Source organism: Pundamilia nyererei, unplaced genomic scaffold, assembly GCF_000239375.1.
Source record: "Pundamilia nyererei isolate P.nyererei 1_Seehausen unplaced genomic scaffold, PunNye1.0 scaffold00370, whole genome shotgun sequence".
NCBI classification, from domain to species: Eukaryota; Metazoa; Chordata; class Actinopteri; order Cichliformes; family Cichlidae; genus Pundamilia; species Pundamilia nyererei.
In genome coordinates, this window is record NW_005187771.1 from 50,344 (window position 1) to 72,211 (window position 21,868).

Below are 21,868 nucleotides of genomic sequence, written 5' to 3' on the forward strand. Positions count from 1 at the left end.
TTGATCACAAGGTTGGTGGCTCCATCCCTGGCTTCTCTAGTCTGCGTGCCAAAGTATCCTAGTGCAAGATACTGAAGTCCAAGTTCTTGCATCCATCACAGTGTGAATGTGCGTGAATAGAAAAAAATGCTTCCGGGAATGTGTTTGAATGGCTAATTGAGACATGTTGTGTAAAGTGCTTTGAGTGCTCACGCGGAGTAGAAACGTGATGTATAAGAACCAGTCAATTTATCATTTGCCCTTCCTTGAAAAATCTAAATTTCCCATAGGTGTGAATGTGTGAGTGAATGTGAGCGCAAATGGTTGTCTGTCCCTGTGTGTTGGCCCTGTGAAAGACTGGCGACCTGTCCAGGGTGTACCCCGCCTCTCGTCCTATGACAGCTGGGATAGGCTCCTGCACCCCCCGCCACCCTGAAAAGGATAAGTGGAATGGATGGATTTATTGAAACGTACATGGAAATACAGGTAACAAGGCACAAGCAGAGTTTGTAGATTTCTATCCAGTTTGAAAGTCATTATTAATAAGTCAATAATACCTTTGTTCTTCAACACAGCCCAGACTCTCTTAGGCAGCGTTCTTGTAACTTTAAGTAGTCTTCAACAATAGTTCTCCAGGTTTCTTAAAGGACAGTCAAACCTTTTCTTTGGATGTTAGCAACGTTTAGATCAGTGGTTCTCAAACTTTTCACAGTGAGTACCACCTCATAAAATATGGCTCTTGAAGTACCACACTTATGACCCACCCAACTCCCCGTTGCTGGCCGCGAAGGATTACCGCTCACTCGCAGAAGAAGTGGATCGGATTCTCCTGGCTACCAGGAGTTTCGGCATCCAGGCGATAGTTCCCGACTTACTGATGGCATCTCCCGCACCCCCACCGATTCTCCTGGGGGCCTCTGACTCTTCAATGGTGGCTAGGATCTCGGCACGGTGACACTGTGGAAAAGGGCTGCGTTTTTACCATCAACTTAACAGCGCCGTGCTGCCTTTGCAGTTTCAAGGCCCAGGGAAACGAGCCCGCAAGCACTCCGTAGTGGCCACGACAGCTGGCGATAAGCAAAGGCTGCTCTTCATAGAGGACTCAAAGCTCTTGTGTAGTCTTTGCATACCTCCACAATGGTATATTATTTAATCTTTAAAAAATGGAGACTTCCTGCACACCACCAGAGAGAGTTCAAGTACCACTAGTGGTACACCTACCACAGTTTGAAAATTACTGCTTTAGATGATCCCAAACAGCTTCAGTAATGTTGAGGTCCTGGCTCTGGGGAGGATAATGTTTCACAGTGTTTTTCTTTCCAGTTATGTTTCTTTAATGCACTGGCAGTGTGTTTGGCAACTAATCAGATAGTTTCAGCATGGTATTACAGGATGGGTCACAATCTGTTGATGTTTTTGTGACAGGCTGCTAATAATAAAATGCCTAAAGATACAGTTTAAAATTGGTTTCCTGTGAAGTTAACTGCTATGTGCAGAATTAAACAGGTTCATCTCTTGAGTTAGGTGCCCTTTGTTATCCTTGAATGATTAATAGTTAAATAATAAGTCATAAAATTATTCCTGGTCAGGTACAAGGAAAGGACTGAAAGTGAGTGAAAAAAAGGCAGCCAATGCCAAAAGGCTTGAGCACTGTTGCTTGAGACCAAGTCCTTGGAAGCAAATACAAAACAGTAAGAAGTGTCTTAAGACATTTTCACAGTATAATTTGACAGCCAACCTGGAAAACCCTATATAACACTTACCTGAAAAAATGATGACTTAAGAGAGTAACACCTCAATCTGCCGACCTGACCCCACCCTCATCACTATTGATGTTACTGTTTTAGGTCCTTCCACAACAACTGTTAATAGATGCTCCAGCAGGGTTTTCCAGAGAGGTGTTTTTTGTCATCTGTTTGCTATAATTAGGGATGTTGATAGAAAACAGTTTTCTGGCATTGTTCCTCTCAGGTATGATAAATGGACACAGGCCAATGCATATTAGAAAGACCTGATGACTTACCCTAAGTCACTAAGTCATCATTCTTAAATTGGACTCTTAAAATAGTTTTAAAACAGCACAGAAACAGAGTGCTACCAAAACCCAAAGTTGTGATAAAAGTGTCCCTTTCAAATGTGACTAACTGCTTAAAGTTTTTCATGTTTGGATGAAAATATTTAACCTTTGAAGTCGATGACAGCATCAGACCCAGGAGAGCTCGGCAGAAAGAATGAGTTAATATGTGAAAGATCTCACTTTATGTTTGAGTTGGCTCGCAGGGCCGAGTCCCCCGCTGCGTGTCTGTAAAATCCTGAAACCGTGAAATCAGACCTGTGTTTCCATGACACGCATTCCTTTGATTTTTTTTTTTTTCTGAAGCAGTAAAAGCAAAAAAGTGAATGAATGAATGATTAATAAAAGAAGGGGCAAGTCTGCTCTCCGTTTCCACCCTGGAATATATTCCTTTACGTTTGCCCCGGAGACATCTTTAAAGAGCATTTATTCTGGGTTAATAGTGGAATTCACCTGGGGTTGATATCTGAAAGTGATGGATAATAAAACCAGCTTCTAGCTGCCTGGTGACCTCTGACAAAGCCAAAGAAGAAAAAGGATTTCAGTCACTATCTGAGGGGTGTGAAATTTGGGGGTGGGGGGCGGCCCGGGATTATTATGTATCTAATGATTATTATTAGATACATACCAACAGCATTTTATCACTTATCTCTGAAACAAAGTTTTGTGTTCCCAGATTACCCAGTATCAGTGTCTTTAGTTTAAACACATTTAAATTAAGACAGTGGTTTGTGAACAGAAATCTGTTGCCACCTTCACTTGTGCTTTTTGGTTTGTTTGTTGTTGTTTTTTTGCAAAAAGGTACATTTTTGAAACTGTTTTAGCTCGAGAGGCAGTGAGAGAAAAAATGCATGACAGTGCCAACATACTTATAAAAGATGACAAAGTGTTTGAGTTGACCGATTAACACACAACCCAAAACTTGACGACCTCGCCTGTGCGTCACCTGTAACAATGGTTTTTGACACCTCAGCATACGTCAATAAAGATGTGGTTTAATGACCTTTAGAATAGTTTCCAAGGGTTTTCCAAGTGTAGCTGCATAGGCAGAGACCACCCTCACTAACTTCTGAGGCACACCCAGTCATTTTGTTGTATAAGCAGGACTAAAATATGACAAACCAGATTGGCCAACAAGTTATCCGGTTGAGAAAATGCAAGATGAGATAAGCGTTCGAACTTTCAAAATAAAGCTTGTCCACTTAAGCTTGTCCACTGATTCTGTTCTGGCGCGTTGGATTGTACATGATGGTTGGTCACTAAAAGACTTCCTCCCCCTGTGAGGCATGCAGGTGTGGATGCAGACAGTCAGCTGAAAAATACGACGTAATCATTAGAGTGCGTTCACACCTGCACCACTTTCTGTTTAAAACGAACTCAGGTTTGTTTTACTCCTTGCTGTGGTTTGTGTCTGGAGATCGGACAACGGCGACTGCACGGACTCTGTCAAGTTTCGAATCTAAACTCTAAGGCGGTTCGTTTATAGAGAGAACATGGTCCAGCCTCGACTAAACTACCAGGTGTACGTCGCAGGTCTGAGCAGAGTAGCAGGTATGCGTTGCATCGGGGAGGCCACAGAGTACTGCAGACCTGGAGAGTACACACACTGCAGCAGTAAACCATATAATCAACCAATGACTTCCTGCATTTGCTTTGTTCACAGCTAGCCAATAAGCAGACATTCTCATGTGGTTTGTAGTACGGATGTCATGAGACGCGATCAAGTACTTTGTGATGGAAAAGTTCTGACAACTTGATGGTTTGATACTTTTTGATGTTTGAAGAGAATTTACAGTAATGTTTCTGATGATCGAGGAAACAACTGTTTTATTGATGCTATCAGGCTGCAGCATTTTTAAGTGTAGGTAAACAGCGCGCATTTTCCATCCTGCTTTTCCAATGAGCTACTGTCACTGATGACACACTACCTATGTGGAAGTGTTAGTACTACTGAAACGAGGTGCCAGCAGAAGCGTTATAGTGCATTTGCAGTGACATGCATATTTGTTCTTTGGATGCATGAGCATGTTGTTCCAGTACTTCTCTAAATGTGGGAATAAAACCGCAGCAAAATAAATGACAAAAAAAGATCCGTCCTGATTTTTCTGTCATTGTTGGCCTGACTGTCTTCCTGCCGGTGGTCCGCTCAGTAAGCAGGTCATTTGCCCCGTCCGTCTGTGTGTTCCTGTCTTTTATTTCTTTCATGCTTTTTCCTCTTCGTGTGTGTGTGTGTGTGTGTGTGTGTGTGAGATTTATGGCTGAACTGAAACCTCTCACCACACTGCACCGCACAATCGTCAATGTCTCACTTCTCTGCAGCCTAAAAAACACCCTGAAACATCCCAGCAATGCATTAACGGCACAGCCTTCACCACTGTGTGACCCGCAGTCACCTCTGTGCCAAACACACACAGAGTCTATTACAGGGGAATGTGATGGGTTTCTGTGGGATGTTTGGTTCGGGCTGTTTTTGGAGATGCTGTTTAGGGTGAAGTTGCCAGGGGGACAAAGACAGTTTAACAAAAAATGTCTTCAAAATGGGCTTTAAAGGAGTCGTTCTGGCAGCGCTGATGTGTCTTTGAGTGACTTTTTTATTATTAGAATGATTTCTTTTTTTCTTGAATGTCCTTCTGTTTGCCTTCCAAGTGTCCTCTTTCATCTCAACCAAATCGTGTCTTTGTCTGCAGATCGAGGACGGAGGGAAGGCTGCCCACTGCAAGAAGCTGAAAGTTGGTGATGAACTCATTAACATAAACGGATCCCCCCTCTACGGCAGCAGACAAGAAGCCCTGATTCTCATTAAGGGATCCTACAGGATACTGAAGCTCACAGTCAGGAGGTAAACGCTGTGAGAACTACACAGATCCACGAGAGGTTCATGCTAGGGTTAGCAGACAGAGCTGTGGGTGGAGATGTCATTTGACAAAATCAGAAGCTACGCATACCTCTCACACACACTCGGATTCGGCGCTGCTGCAGAAGCAGCTATACCAGCATTCGCGAGAGTTCATTTATTTATTTAGTTCATTTATTTAAATAAAAGTTTGCAACGGTGAGAGGAACTGAACAAGAACAAGCTGAGATAATATTATAATGTGTAATTACCTCTAACAAAGAACCTCGACGAACGGGCTCACGAATGAGGTTATCACTGCAACATCGTCCAACAAAGTCCCCCTGCAGTTTTGGTAAAGATAATGACTTTGCTGTGATTCTTGGCTGTATTTACATGTGAGATTGTGCTGAGAGAGAAAGTCAGAAGAAACAGAAAGGCTCTTACTTTGTCCTCAGAGCGAGGGCTTCATGTGTTTGCAGCTGCTGAGCAGTGGGAAACCAACGAGTGCAGGAGATCGGTTACAGAGCAGCACTGTCAATTTTTTTACCCGGTGCTCCTTTTTTGGGGAAGAAAGCTCGAAAGGGAAGGAAAAGGTACCAGTTGGCAACAAGGAGGTGACCTGAAGGGTCATTACTGAGTAAAGTTTGTCAAAATAAATCAAGACTCAGATACTAATTGATTTAACTAGTTTATGTCAACATCATTAAAGTACTGAACAGTTACCACAACTCGGTCAGTGCATATTTTTGAAGTCAGTACACTTCACCTTTAAGGTAAAGACCCTACAATATTAGAGAGAAACCCCCAACAGTCAGACTGTCCCCTATGAGCAGCACTTGGAGACAGTGGGAAGGAAAAACTCCCTTTTAAAAGGAAGAAAGCTGTGGCTGAAGCAGGCTCAGGGAGGAGTTGCCAAATGTTGTGACTGGTTAACTATTATCAGTTACCCGATAGCCACATTATGCTATCGTCTTAGTTTTTTTTTAAAATATATATATATATATTTACAGGGTCATTACAGCAGGTACCACATGTTTCATTTGGCTCGTTTTATACTGCGTGTCCTTCCTGATACAACCCTAAACCCCTAACCCCCTGATTTGTGTCTTCTCGGAAAATGGTTTTGAGTATTGAGTATTTTCCTGGTTATCAGTATCATGTTTGAAATTCCTACCTCTCACCTGTCAGTGGAGCCAGAATCCAGGAAAAGGTCACCAACATGTAGCCACACATCTGAAAGCATATTGATTTGCTCTCCTGATATTTAGATTGTAGTATTGATATTTTAACCTTGTACAATGTACATTCACGTGCTTTGCAGACTGCCGTGTGCATGCTGTAACAGTGTACTATCACCAGGGGGCAGTGTCAAATGAGTAATGCGGTTCACGCTTATGATATTGCCGGGCCTTTAGTTTGGTCTCTGCAGCAGGGGCTAATGTTCTTCGTCTTAGAAATGAGATGATGTGAAACTCGATCTTAAAAACATTTAATACGTCCTCTTCAGCCGCTGTCATTGCCCTTCGAGGCCCTTCTTTGTGTTCGTTTTTGTTTTTCGGCTTCTTTTTCTTCACGGTGAACAAAGTTGTCGCTTCCTTTCTCTTTTATTTTTCAGCCATTCAGCATTCGGCCTATTCACAGCATCATTCCCGTCAGCCTCTCTGCTTTTATTTTGAGGCATGTCAAGCTCCCAAGCTGAGATTGCAGATTTCATAAAATAATAATAGTTTAAAAAAACAACCATAATAGTTAAATAAACGGCACTCGTACATAAACTTCATCAACAAGTAATTTCATGGCTTCACAGTGAACGTTGGCTCATTCGTCTTCTTTGACTTGTTGACCCCTAATATCGTGTTTAGTTTGATTCTCAGCATTGGGAAGGAAGGTGAGGGAGGAAGTCGCCGTCCTTTCCCCCGGTTCATCGGCACCTAAAAGGCGCGTTCTCACACTTAAGATGTTTTTCACGGGAAGTCACCTTTGACTTTCAGGGTGTCTGAAAGGAAACCGATGAGCAGTGAGGGCGGAGTATAGATGACTCTGCTTGTGTGTGCGTTTGTTGACATCTACACCAGCAGTTGTATATCCTTAGTGCTTTATTTAAAAGTCATAATTGCCGTTATTCAAAAACTCACAGGACTGTGCACACATCCAGAAGATTTTAACTGACACTTGCTCTGACTTGGACTTTTGCATTCACTTCATGGTTGTAACTCTGACGTCAACTATCTTTAAGCACCGTTTATGGTCCTTTCCAGAAAGAACAATCTTGCTCTATAGCAGATAAATCCCACCTGTGTTTTCTGTTTATCATTTAGGTACTTTGCAACTAGCGTGCTTGTCAGAGCTTCCTGCTAAAAACAGCTACGCATTGTTTCTCCTCAGAACTTTAATGTTTGATTCATGGGATGTTTGAGGTTGTGTGTAGTCTAAGGCGCAGGCTCCAGCGCAGCTCTGGACCCTACACTGTAGCTTGACGTGCACCTTCACAGAAGTGTAACTGCAAGTTGAAGTGGTGCACACTCCTCAGCAGCTTGAAAGGTCTGTTTAGGAGTAATATGCAGTGTAAACGCGCTGTATTGATTAACACAAGGATGCACCTTATTGAGACATAGTAAAAGGGTAGAAATTTGTGCACAAAAACACACAGACACACAAAGGGCAAAAAAACATCGTTTGTGTTTTGGCTTTGGAGCTGGAGCTAATGACGGGAACAGTTTCAGCCTGTCAACTGAACTCCAGTTGGCATCTTAATGTGGATTAAAAAAGTGCAGGGGGAAAAGAGCAGCAGATCTGAGCTCTGGCATTTAAATTGTCAGGAGCTGGACTCAACCGATTGCTGCTTTGATTGAACTGTGAACTTCAGCTATTTATCAAGTTCTTTTACAGTGAGTTCAGATATGAAATCTAATTGAATTTGCGTGTCAGGTTTTTGTAATCACTGACGTTTTGACAGTTTTGAATGTCAGTATAATAAATCGACGCAATGACAGGAATTTTAACTGTAATTACATTTGAATTGTAATTATTTCTAACAAAAATAGTTTTAATCTGTTCATTCTGAAAACACACCAGGGATCAGCGTGCTCGAAACTGTTTTTCGATGCTTGCTTTTGTGCTTGTGCTGCACAGCCATCTGTCTTTCTCAAGAACCAACAGTAGTCCGCAATCACGCCCGGATCAAAATCTCCCTGATATCAGTTCTCCATCACTTTTCTATCTTACATCAAATCTGTCCTGCCTGCTAACATCTTCAAGATTTGGTGGAAAAACACTTGAGGTAAGTGCGTCTTCAGTGTCATTCTGGCACTCCTGAGCTGATATGTTTTCATTGTGTTATCCACAAGCTCAGCATAATTCTCTGCTCTGTGATTGCCAACAAAATTCGGGATAACCTGTGTTAATGCTTCCCATTGCTGCTGATTCAGGACCAACCTTACCTATACTTGGCGTCACTTTCCTTGAGACCAGACTTATTTCTTGAATGCTGAAGGGCGTCGCTGTTTCTGTCCAGCCATCCTAAGTTGTCCAACAGTTGGCATGTCATAACTGGGGAAAAAAAATAAAACAAACCAAAAAACAGGTGATGAAAATGAGTTCGCAAGTGATGTCAGCAAGTAAAATTTGTTAAAGTACAGTTGACTCCCAGCAGCAAAATACTGGTTGATCAGTGTAATAAAGTGTTTCAACAATGGGCGCTCTGTTACGGGGTCGTTCGGGGAGGCCGTACCTGTTTCTATAACAAGCAATTAGTTCAGAGCACACAGAATGAGTAACTGGAGTTGAGTTAATGGCTGGCCTGATACTCTAAAATGTTTTGGGGCCACAGAACCAAATTCTCAAGTGACCTTCTCCTAATCTCACACAGATTAGTAATAGTCATACTACCATTTGTATTGGTAAATGTCATTAAGAATACGTTCATTTGAAACCTTTTTAACTTTAATACTTCTGACCCATGTGATGACACGTCACAGTCTTATCAGCGATTTGATTTGGGGATATTTATTCTGGTACTTTTGTTGGCTTGATTGACTCTGAGCCTACTTTGAATAACCCTTGTTTCTCTCTACCGATGTGATTAGTCTCTCTCATATTTCAGGCCTGCTTTTACAACAAAATGACCGGGTGTGAATTAGTGGTTAGTGAGAGTGGTCCCTGCCTATGCAGCTATCCTTGGAAAACCCTTGGAAACTGTTCAAATAGTCATCAAAGCACATCTTTATTGATATACTGAGGGTTCAGAACTCGTCTTTAAGAGTACAGGGGAGCTCATCTTTATAGGGGAAAGGGTTAAGGGCTATTTGTATAGACTAAACCTATATGTTTCATCTTAAATTGCTGCTCAGACCAATTAAGCAGCTAATAATATCAACCAGCGCTCTGAGAATTGCATTAAAACAACAAAAATCGGACATTTTGCCAAATAAATGAAGAAACGAGCTGCATGTTTTTCCATAACATCTGAAAAAGTTTTAAATTTAAGCTGTAAATATCCAGAAAGTCTGAAGCTGCTAACTTGGCAGTACATCTACAGCATATCTATGTAACCGATCAGACTGTTAGTGTTGAGTGTTTAGCATATGTGTGGACACATGTCGGCTCTCACACAGCTTTGGGAAAGCCCCAGCAGTCAGACATGCAACACATACCAGACACCAGCACCCACTGTGGGTTTCACTGGGAGAGTTCTCATCGCCAGTTGCATTCCTAAAGACATTTCTGTCTGTCCACTGGTCAATCTGTCAGCCTGAGCCTGCTGAATATGATGTACAGTGTAGTACGCATGTGGGTGTAAATACTGTTGTGTGCATGCCTAACAGAATTAATCCGCCTGCTGCAGAAACAGGAGCAGAAAACCCCGAGGTGCTGGACGGCTGGTCTGGTTTCAAGGCCAGAACAAGACGCGTTGCTGCCAAACAGCTGTCTGAAGCTGTCCAAGGAGACAAAGCAGTAGTTGTAACACCACTAATATCTTGGATTTACATCTTAAGTAAGTTAGGTAGTATGGAAAAATCAACGCCAGTGTGAGAGAAAAGTTGATAAAAACAACAAAGCGTATGGAAACAGGGAAAGCTTTTTCTTTTCTCTCCCTGCAAAAAAAGAAACTATTATATATAAACATGTGTTAGATTTCAGCCTTCATCCACTAAGTTGCAACAGTAAATGTACACTTGGCAAATTTGCACATGAAGATGTCATTAAACTGAACAAAACCTATGAAGTAATCCTTCTATCTAAAGCTCAGATCCTACTCTTATTTGTTATGAAATTTGCATGAACAATATGTCTGCAAGCTCAGTGTGGATTGTGAGTGAGACTGGACAGATCGGTCTAGTCTGGTGACAGAAAGAGATCTGAGCCTGAAAGCAAACATTTCATCTACGTTCCCACCCTTGATTTATCATTGAAAGAATGAGATTGCAGATAAAAGTTGTGGCAATGAGAACTTAGAGGCAGGATGTGGAGATTGGCCATTTGGTAGGCGCTCAGAGTCAAGCTTGTGTTCCTCCACATCGAAAGGAGCCCGTTGGGGGTGATTCACGCATCTGACTAGGGTGCTTCATGGGTGAGGTGTTTCAGGTCATTATCTCTTGGCTGATTTGGGGAAACACCTTGGCCTCCCGTCAGAAGGGCTGGAGATTAATCTTGGCATCTGTTGGACTGTTGCATGTTGGACCTGGATAAACGCAGGAAGATGAAAGGATAATGTTTACAGTGTGGGTGACGGCATAATATGCAGCAATTGGCAGGTGGAGGACATGATCTTCCTCTAAAGGCGGTCTGTGCTCAGAATGCACATGATTTTTGCTGTTACAATGGTCACCATGTCTGAGGAAGCAATTATAGTCAGAAAAGCTCACCGTTTTATATCTGAGAGATAGACTATACATTAGTGAAGAATGGCAAATTAAACCAAAGTGCATGGAGTCTTTAAGAAGGATTTCTCTGCAAATTATGTACAGCAGCTAAAAGAAAAAAAAGTTCCACCTAAACTTATGTCCACCTCTGTTTTTGTATGAGTTAGAATTATAAATTATCGTTAACAGTGGCCATCCTCCACTGCAGTTGTATCATGCAGTCTGCACCCTCTATTAGAGCTGGTCTCCTAATTGGTGGGAACACTTTTATGTCCCAGAACAGCTGAAACTGTGGCCAAGAAATAGGGAGCCTTCGGTTAGAAAATGGATGAATTAACTAACTGAATGAACTTTAATTAAAGTTAACGTTAAAGATTTCCCCCTCACCCTCTTCTCTGATTGTTTGGAGCTCAGGTGGTTAAAAATGTGGGCGAATCTCAGCTTAAAACTCATAAAACAGCATAGCCTTGTAAAGATGACATTCAGTATTATAACCTCCTTCAATCTGTGCAAGCTCCTCTGTATGAATCAGCATTTCTGTGCCATTAGCCTGCGTGTTTCTCTGTCTGTGCCCATAAAGAGGTATTATTTGTTTTTTTTTTTGGCTGGAGTGCTCTTATTTTGGTCACCCACACATAAATTAAACCCCCTGTGATTGACACGTTACTGACACTAATGACCAATCACAGCCTCTGTATTAGGTGGGACTGTGTTGCACTTTGACCCTGACGCTGTGCCAGTCACGTCACCCGCCTGCCAGTCTGGTTTTAGTCATTACTGTACAGGAACAAGGAACCCTCTGAAAGTACTGCACACACACACATACTGGCTGGCCAGGGATGATGAAATGCTCACATTTGCACACTTGGCTCTGCTTGTATACTTTTAACAGTGGAAAAGGGCCCTTAGTCAAAAGCCAAAACTCATTACCACCTCTTTTAGTAACACATAGGGACTTTTGGTGCAGAGATGTAAATGGATGGACGTTCGTGTTCCTTACTACATCTTTAGTGGGAATGTGTAAAAAGCGTGACATGCTGTGGTTTGGTGGGACAGATATTTTTGGCTTGGACTCGGTGATGCCAAAAAGTGGCTAGCTGAACAGAAAGTCACTCTTTTGCCATTAGTTTCAGATCAGACTAATTTAGTAGCATTACAGTGTTTGTATGAATACTTGAAACTGCAAAACGTGGAAGATTAGTTCACAGTTCATAAGTTTACAGTTTCAGTTAACTCAACACCCATTTTTTGTGTGCTTTCATTATTAAAAAAAAAAAGAGCAGAACAGCAGTGTTTTCCTGCACATAGATGTTGCTTCGGCTGGTCACCAAGGTATATACAGGCCTACCATTTATTTATTTATTTTTTTGTGTGGCACATTTGGCATTTTAGCATCTTTTTATCCATTGGTGCCTCTGGTGGTGCAGTGGTTTGCACAATTATTGGTTTATTCTAGCTGGAGACACAAATCCACTTTGGGGTTGCGTCAGGAAAGTCATTCGGTATAAAAGCATGCCAAATGAAACATGCCGTGCTGCTAGCTGTGTTGACCCCTTGTAGCAAGGGAGCAACCGCAAGTAGCTTATAACATGTTGTTATCCACCAGAGTTACAGGTAGTGCAAAAGCATGGACGTAGCCACTGCAACGTTACATAATGACTTTTGGACACATTTTGAATCCTCCATGTTAGTGTTTTGGTCACAACATGTTAGTTTTTAGAAGCTAGAATTTACTATATTTGGATAAGAAGCTATTGTGCTAATCCTGTGGTTAGCTAGCTTGCTTATGTCCCAGTTACACAGACCTCGAGACTTGCTGGCAACTACTTGGTAACTACTGGTCATTTTGGAAAAAATAAGTACTGCTAATGGTTGTAAGTAGCTGCTGTAGCCCCATTCACATGGGCCTAGAGATCAGTCAGTTGCAAAGAGGTATACGAACTGTATGTGTCGTTTGCATTGAAAACGACACGTTGTAAAAATGAGCAGTACTTATAAGAAGCTGTACAGGCTGAGAATGACAGCTGAATAGTTTCTGAAGTTTGTGTCTTTTCCTCCATACAAAAAAAGATGAGGGCCTCATCAAGCACAGGAAATGTTTCAGATTGATAAAGCACAGCCCTATCAGCGCTTTACAAGCTCATAGTCTGACAAGGCCTGAACAGCGCCCTCTTCTGGAACCTAAGCTTGTGCCTGTTTTGTCTTTTTGCTTGGCAACCTAAAGGGAATCTTTCAACCAATCATCTTGTTTTGTAAAAGTTTGGCAAGACTACATTTAATTTACATTTCATTTCTTTTTTCCCCACCAAACTAAAGCACTGCTATGTTTTTACATCTGTATGCACATGTGTATGTGTTTAATAAAGGTGAGAAATTATCCTGCACACTCGTTCTGTTATTCTAAGCTCCATTAAAGCTCAAATGGTCTAAACGGCCTTACATGGGGAGTAATATTGTGGATTATTATGTGCTCAACACGTTTGCCTGTGGAAACATCAGGAAGTCACTCACCGGGGGTCCCCTGTACAGTAGTGGCCTCTGAATAAATGGTCTTTTCAGCCGATGGGGCCTGTGGGGAAAATGTACACACTGTGGATTTAATTATGAGATGTAAATTCAGTGGAAGGAAATGTGGAGTTGGCGAGGAGAGATGATGATTTTGATAATAGTACTTTTGTGCAACTTTTTTTTGCACTACTTCTTTTTTTCTTTTTTGCTAAACTCTGCTTGGAAAGCTTTGAAATAGAGGCTTGTGTATGATTTACAAAAGGGCGTATTGTGTCTGACAGCTTTCCATTGCATTTACAGTAAGGACTTCACTCTCGTGCCTGTCGGCTGCTACAGAGATGTTGCATTTAGTCTGTTTTCTATCTGTTTCTCGCCATTCTTAGCACCATTGTTTATTCTTTAAATAAAACACATTCAGATCAGACTTACTACATTGTCCTGTTGCTGAAAGAGGAGCAGGCCAAAGGAAGGCCCACAGGCTAAATCTGGCAAACCGCAGGATTTTACTGGCCTGCCCAGCAGTTCAGTGGAGGGTAAGAAAAGGGGAGTGTGTTTGGGTCCATTTTAGCTTTTATTTTCAGGAGTGATGCTTTATGGCTCCTTTAACAAGCCAGCTGAGGGTGAAAGAGACCCACACTATTGTTAACTGCTGCTGTATTTTCTCTTAATTAAGACAACCACTGTCTTAAAAATGCTTCTTTTAACAGAAAAGCAAAAAAACATGAATTTGAACATCATTTTATGAAGGACAGGGCAGTAAAGAGCATTTTTGTCCTTAATTACCCCAAAACAGCCCCAGAATTGGCCACACTATATAATAAAAATCACACTAGCATACATGAAGACATGCTTATGTAGATATGATCATTTGCTACATATTATATAGGGGAGTTCTTCATGTGAATTCGATATGACTGACATATACTTCTTTTGATATGTCAAAGGAGGGAAATGCCAGTGTAAATAACAACGCTAGCTATCCATATGGAAACAGTTTGCTTTATAATCTATTTTACATAAATGTGAAAATAATTTTCAAAGTGAGCTCCATGTTGTAATGAGCGCTTTAGATTATAAACTCACAGAAATATTTTTACAGAGATTATAAATCAAGAATGAAGCCAGTAATTTTCCCAGACTTCCGTACAACCTGAAGTCTCTGTGCAGCTAGGGGAGTCGCCCCCTGCTGGCCATTCAAAAGAATCCATGTTTAAAGCACATCTGCATTGGCTCCACTATGTCTGTCTTTTATGAACAGTCTGTAAATACCACCTGTTCCACCTTCCACTGTGGAAATTACCTGCGCCTCTGTACACCTGTCTTACTGGACTTTGATGGCTTTCAGTAGACATTTTGAAGCTCTTTTCTAACTCATAAATATGTTTTACATAAAAGGTTAGCTTCATACATCTATAGGAACATCCTTTCCTCTGCTGCGGTGTTGTATCTCTTAAAAAATGAAATGAACATCTCATTCACACATTTTCCTACATAAATGAAACATAAGAGCCTTTTTTAAGCGTCTGTGTTCTCTGATAAGAATAGTTTTCAGTTTCTACGCTTGCCAGCCCTCTGCCCTCCTTTTCAAAGTGTTGTCACCTCGGAGTATTTTTGTCTCTTTACATATTTTGGGGTGTTTTTAAGCGAGTGATGATTTTTCCAATATATTTCTGGAAGTGAAGTTTGGGGATGTTTTGTTGGCCCGACCTGGAAATGTCTCTTCTATAGTACTTCCTGTTTTCAGAGACCTTTTGTTAATTTCAGCTGCAGTGTGTGTGTGAGTGTGTTTTGGCTTCCCTCAGTGGTGGACAGCCACGGAGCATGCAGGAGGACATTCTTCAACTTTTGGATCATTATTTCCTGTTCTTCCCAGAGTTTCCCGTCCCTGCTTCCTGTCCAGCTAATGTGTTAGCAAGATTTGTGTGTTTACTTGTGTGAAAAGCCGCGTCTTTAATGGGAAGTGGACAAAGATCAAACAGCTTATTTACAGCGACTGATGGAATAGGAAGCTCCTCTGTACATGCAGGTGTACATGCGCCTATGTTTATATTACATTTGCCAGCCATGATAACAGTTACATGAGAAGCATTTAAAATGTTAGTTTTATTCGACCATTTTGATGTGTGCAACTGTAAATGGAAGCACCAAATCTTTAGAACTTCAGTACCAAAAAACCCGTTTAGGGGGCGCCAGTGAACTACACATAGCATGAATCTTAACTGGTGCGAAACAGAAGCGATCAGTATTTATAGAGTCAAACTGCTTGACTTTCTTTGTTGCATCTCACTTAAGCTATTTTGAGTGATTCCTGTACGAAGAATATGTATCTGTGTGAATTTTAAGAGGAAAAATCATTTAATAAATGTGCAGCAGTGACAAAATATTTTGGTAAAAAAATGTGAGTTTACAGATAAAATGCACTGTGTCTTCAAAGTCTGGATAAACCAGTGTCACAACGTAAAAATGTCTGCCTGGTCTAAAAAGTGAGCCTGCATTCTTTTTCATGCCCAGCAGGGGGCGACTTCTCTGGTTGCAAAAAGATGGGGAACGTTCATTATTAGAGTCTAAAAGCACAATTATCCAAAGTATACTCGGTGACTAATGAATGGTACATGACTAGTTGTTACCCAGTGAACATGATGTGTCTTCAGTTACACGTAAACCTCTCATTCCACGTCAGGTTTAACAACCAAGCTGGTGAAGGCAAAATTTGGTGTTTTTTGCTTTTAAAACACTTTAATTTAGATTCTGCTGCTCAGCGGGTGGCTCAGCTCATCCCATATAGCCTCCCCCACTTACTATGCAGACAGCTTTGCAACCACCTCCCCCTCAGGCCCGCCTTTCATACAGTTGATGGCTTATCTGTGCTGTGCTCGGGTCTTACTGCTGCTTTCCACGTACAGGTTTCCCTTTATCAAGAGGAATATGGGAGGTCTCAGTATCGAGACATAGAGCTCTTTTTCTCTATGATTTTGTAATAATGAAGAAGACTAATATGCACTGTAGAGCAGAAAGAGCCAAAGAAGTAAAGCCTCGGTTTGGGTTCAGGTCTGTAATTTGGCAGCTTCGGTTGGGTCTGGGTGCTCTGGTTTCCTCCCACAGTCCAAACATGAATGTTAGTTTAATTTAATTAGAAAGCCATTGGTGTGGATGCAGGCATGAGTCTGTCTGTCTCTGTGTTAACCTACCTTTTGCTCAGTCTCTCCGCACAGATCAAGGTTATCTCGCTCTGTCATACCCAATTTCATTTTTATATACGTCTCTATAAATACTCTGTCATACTCTGTCAGCAATCTGGTAAATGTCTAAAACTCATAGAGATGAGACGACAGAACAACAGGAAATACCCACCGACTCAGCGAGGCAAAGGCTGGAGTTACGTGGCAGAAGGAGAATACGTAAGGAAATTAAAATGATAATTACAAGAGAGCCTGACATCACGTTTGATGATTTTGACAGCGTAAACACGACTTTATGACAAAGCCCTTTCATCTCGACTCACCCTTTCATCTGCGCTTCACATTAGTCAAACATTTGTTTTTAACCGAAGGCCGCAGTGGGGAGGAGGGAGAGGAGATGAAAGAATGGAAACAGGGAAAGTGGCTGGGGGAGAAAAGAATCCGGGGTTTGTGGGACTTCTCCGGTATTTAGGTGAAAGAAAATGCTGACATGTTTTGACATGATTCCTGACTCAGAGAGGAACGTGAGAAAAGATGACATGTAGCAAAGCTGCAAGATTTAGGCCATTAATTTAACACGAAATTAACTAGTAGTTAAATCAGGTCATATGAGCTCAGTTTGTGTGCATTGTCCCTGACAAATAAATGGATGGATGGATTAACGGGGTGGCTGTCAGGAGGGAGAGCAGCGCATCTACTGATCGGAAAGTTGGTGGTTTGATCCCTGGCTCCAGTCTGCATGCCAAATTGAGCAAGACCACAGATGCATTGGGCATTAAACCAGATGCTTCCATCTAGGTGTGAATGTTAGCTAGAAGGTAAGTAAATAACTTACTCTTCTAGAAGAAAGTGCTTGTTTGAATGGGTGTGAATAGCAGGTTGTAGAGAGTAGAAAAGCACTAAGTCCATATGTATATCAGTCTATTTACCATTTACAAATAGACAGGTAGATCTGTCAATAGACACATAGTTGATGCATGGATCAATGGAAAGATGTAGGGATCAATTGATTGATATGGATATAAATAGGTAGATGAATGGATGAATAGATGTTAGCTGGATCGGTTAGACTGATGGTGGATGGACTGATAAGTAGGTAGGTGATGATATATGATAAGTGGGTTGATATAAATTAATAGAAATATGGATCAATAGATCTAGATGGATTGATTGATTGATGGGCTGTAGGGCTGCCACGATTAGTCGACTAGTCACGATTACGTCGACTATTAAAATCGTCAACAACTAATATAATAGTCGACACGTCGTTTGAAGCTTTGTAAGATCACAAAGGACGCAGGAATGAGTAGTAGGATTTAAGAGTGTAATAACGGACTGAAACAGAAGATGGCAGCACTGCATGTACAAGGATGCCAGCTGCCGTTAAACCCCGAAGAAGAAGAAGCTGTGTCCCAGAATTCATAGCGCGGCCCAGCTCAGTTTACATAAATGGCGGCAGCTAGTTAGTTTTAATATTACTCTTATTATTCTTTCTGGGTCACAAAATAAACGTTTAACATATTTTCAGGCGAGAATGTAGCTGTGTAAACCTCAAATATCTGCTCGGTTTATCAAGACACCACATATTTTCAAAAGCGCTCCGACGTTTTCGGAGACGTCTGTTACCCACCAGCCAGGGGCAAGGTCACTAGAGCTCCCGGCCAATCGTTTTCAAACCCACCGCCGTCTTTCGCTACTCAGGTTAAACATATATAAGTCACTTAGATAACTTAAACATGATATTGTTTGGCATTTTTTAGTATTTTATTTGTTCCTGAGTAAATCGGTTTGGCTGAGATTAAAGTTATAGTTTTTACACAGCTGAATAAACGTCAAGCAGACAGCTGATTATCAGAAGTGTGAGATGCTCGAGAATATACTCCGGTGTCCTGTTATATTTTAGATAGCAAGGAGTTCATTAAACTTCACCAAAACAATCTGCAAATTTCATTAAAATTTAATAAACTATCATCTTGTCTTTATTTTTAGTTAGCACATAGCTTAAACACTTAAAGCTGTAAGCTAATGATAGTTATATAAGAGCAGATGCTGCTGGTGCAATAAGCTGTACGTTTTACCTCCAATGGATGATGATCTGATTAGTCAACTAATCGCAAAAGTAACTGGTGACTAGTCGACTATCAAAATAATCGTTTGTGGCAGCCCTAATGGGCTGGTAGATAGGTTGAGGTCCGTAGATTATGAATGGTTGTAAATGTATGTGAATAGGTTTATGACAGATAGGTCGATGGCTAGATAAATCAATAGATCCGCGAATCAATAGATGGATTGATTGAACTGGATGTGAAGGTTGATGGATAGATTACTAAATATCTCTAACTGTGCATAGAAGTGGTAGAGTGTGCCGAGCCTTTAATTATATTGTTTTATTTTATTATTTGACTAAGCCTCTCCACAGCCGCACTGCACATCAGTTCATTCACATCTATGAGAAGATAATGGCTTCAATAAGTGCTTGTTAATTTGAACCAACTGAAACCAGGTTGCCATCTGGTGGCTCCACTGTGGTTGTATTATACATAGTGTCTCTTATTTTCTTTAATAATAATTTTTTACGTCAACTGTTCACAAACAGAGGTCAAGTTTGGTGTACTTTCATGTACATCAGAAATGCTCACATGGGAAATGACTGAATTATCAAATTTAGGTTTAGAAACTAACTCGTGCAGAAAATGAGACACAAAATTGTTGCAGATTAAACTATATCCCGATTTGGAATAAAAACTCCAGGAAATGCATCATTTTTAAACATTAACAGTTTGCAAGATGATGAGGAGCAGAGGATATGTGAGGCACAAAGTGCTTGGTGATACTCCAACCTCAGAAAATTAATGGAAAATGTAATAGAGAAAAATTAATAAAGTAGATGTGGTGAAACTTTCTACCTAACTGGTAAAAATAAATAAAAACTAGAAACTTTACAAAAATAGAGAAATGAAACAATGTTTTTGTGTTTAACTAACAACAATAAAATAAAAGTACAGAAGAATTTTAGTCTTTGCTGGTTTCAGTTTTGTTATCACAGCGTGCCTCCACTGTGAATCAACCTTTCCCAATATGCCTGTACTCTCAACTTCTTATGTTTCAGCCTTCAGCTAATACCTTTATAGTATAAGGTTTAAAAAGATTAAAACTAACATTGAAACTAGTACAAACTAAGCTAAAACTAAGCATTTTTAAACAATAAAAACTAAACTGAAACTAGCAAACCTACCCTGGAAAGTACCTGAAATAACTGAAACTAATGTGAATTGAAAATTTAACAAAAATAAAACAAATATTTTTTGCAAAACTGTATTCACTGAGGCCTCAGTCAGGTACGTCCAGAGACCCTTGACAATCTCTAGTCAAAAAAATGCTGTTTCCAATGACACTGGCAGGTATGGTTGAAACATTACAGTTCTTTGTTGTGCAATACAATGCAATTGGCCCATATCCTGCTCTGTCTCTGCTGTGGGTTTATTTTTCCAGATGAAACCTTCAGGATCATTTAACTCCTAAAAACTTCAATATTAATACCAGAATCGATGTGCTTCATCAGAGTACGGTTAAATAATTAAATTTCAGCTCACAAAAGTGCCTCTAATTGTGAGTATTAAGCTCTATTAGTCTTGAATGTTTTGGGGGATTGTAATTGAAGTGTGTTGACGGGCTAAAGAGGGCATGATTACCTGGACATTCCCAGTTAAATTAGCTGTAATGTCAGTGATATCCTGCCTCACCTGTATATTTAGTCTAGCTCAATCAGTTGTAGTGTTGTCTGAATGTTTAACAGATTAAAACAAAATCTTAAGTTAAACATTTCACTTCCTGCCTCGCACTGCTGTAATCGCTCTGATTTTGTCCACAGGCTGGCTGTTTTAGCAGTGCTACTCTATTTCGCAGTTTTGTTTGTTCGTGTTCATTTGAAACATTCTTCCTGGAAGAGAGTTTCTCCTCTGACAGCCCGGCTCATCTCGCTCTACATGGCGAGCGGTTTTGTTTCTTTTGTTGTTTTTCTTGTTAGTGAACGCTTGTTTGACTCTGTCACAAAGGGATTTGTGGGCCCAGACACACACACACAAAAACACTCAAACATACTCGATTCTGAGGGGGAATTTTCCACAGACAGATAGCTGGTTAAAAAGTACACTCACACACACACATCCCGTTGTTTTGCTTTTTTTTTTTTTTTTGTACCACATGGCCCCTGGAGACCGGTGTAAGACTGAGATCTGCGGTGCCAAGAACCATGAAACACAATAGTCTGCCCCCCATCACTCCTTCCCAAACTGAACAATAGACATTCCTGGCATTCCTCAAAAACCTCTTCCTCACACGCAGATAAACACACACATACATACACTCTGGGTCTGATTAGAGCCCCAACTGCAAATGATTTTGGATCTGACACTGTTTAGCATGAAATATCGACACTGTGAACAGAAGAGAGCGTGTGTTTATGTGCTTTAGTCTGAGGGTTACTGCTCTCCTGCAAAATGTTAAATCAACAGGATGGACACCAACTTTTAGGTTGGAGTTCACTTTACACGAGCAGAGTGGCATGCAGAGCTGGGACTGAAACTGAAAGGTCTTTGTGACAGTGATGGTCAGATTAAAACAATTATAAAAGTAGCACCCTGCAGAAAACTGCAGGTAAATGTGACAATCTGCCAGCAGGCCTATCAGCTGGTGGTTATATCACTATCAGAGTAGCTTTGTGTAATCCACTGTTAAAAATAATCCCTATTTAACCAAAATGTGGTTGTTGTGAAGCCCGTCACTTAATCATTTGCTTGAAGCACGTCGTTATACCTTCTCCCGCTTTGACCAAAGTATATTCTGATTGGCTGCCCCTCGCAAACAGAAGGTTTAAACAGGAGGTGTGTGTCGCTGCTGTGCTTCGACAGCATTCAGAGTTCAGTATGGACTTAGACTGCTCTGAATATTCTGTTTAAAGCCTGATTCAGAGAAGCATGTTAATATTTTCTCTTTAACCTGTTTAGACGCCAATGTGCTATGAGGCTCATTTGGTGGCATGGGTTCAGTACGCCCCAAGCTACTGCTCTCTCTCCTACTTGTCCTGCCCAGGTAAGAACTATATCTTGACTGATTTGAGAACCAGTTTAAAATAATTTCCAACCAGTCCGAGACCCATGTTTTGGATTATATTCTAATGAGGTATTTCTCTAATATCTCTAATGAGATATTGGAAATGGTGATTAGCTGCCCTAACACTGTGTTGTATCAGCATTAACATGTGGTTGAGTCTCTCCTAAATGCGTGTGGTCTGCAACAGTTTATCTGTCTCCTCCGGCCTGCTTTTTATTAACTGGCCCATTAAACTGTGATACATGACACTGGTTTGACTCCCCCCAACAGACAGACACACACACACACACACACACACACACACACACACACAGATGTG

At 41.0% G+C, this 21,868-nt stretch overlaps 1 protein-coding gene across 1 annotated transcript in view; it reads left to right on the forward strand.

The window, feature by feature from the left end:
* Positions 1–21,868, forward strand: part of shroom4 (shroom family member 4) — a 97,345-nt gene that overhangs the window by 30,404 nt on the left and 45,073 nt on the right. The window contains exon 2 of the mRNA XM_005752656.1: positions 4,741–4,892. Within this exon, the coding sequence (XP_005752713.1) occupies positions 4,741–4,892 (152 nt within the window). The remainder of the gene's footprint in view (positions 1–4,740; positions 4,893–21,868) is intronic.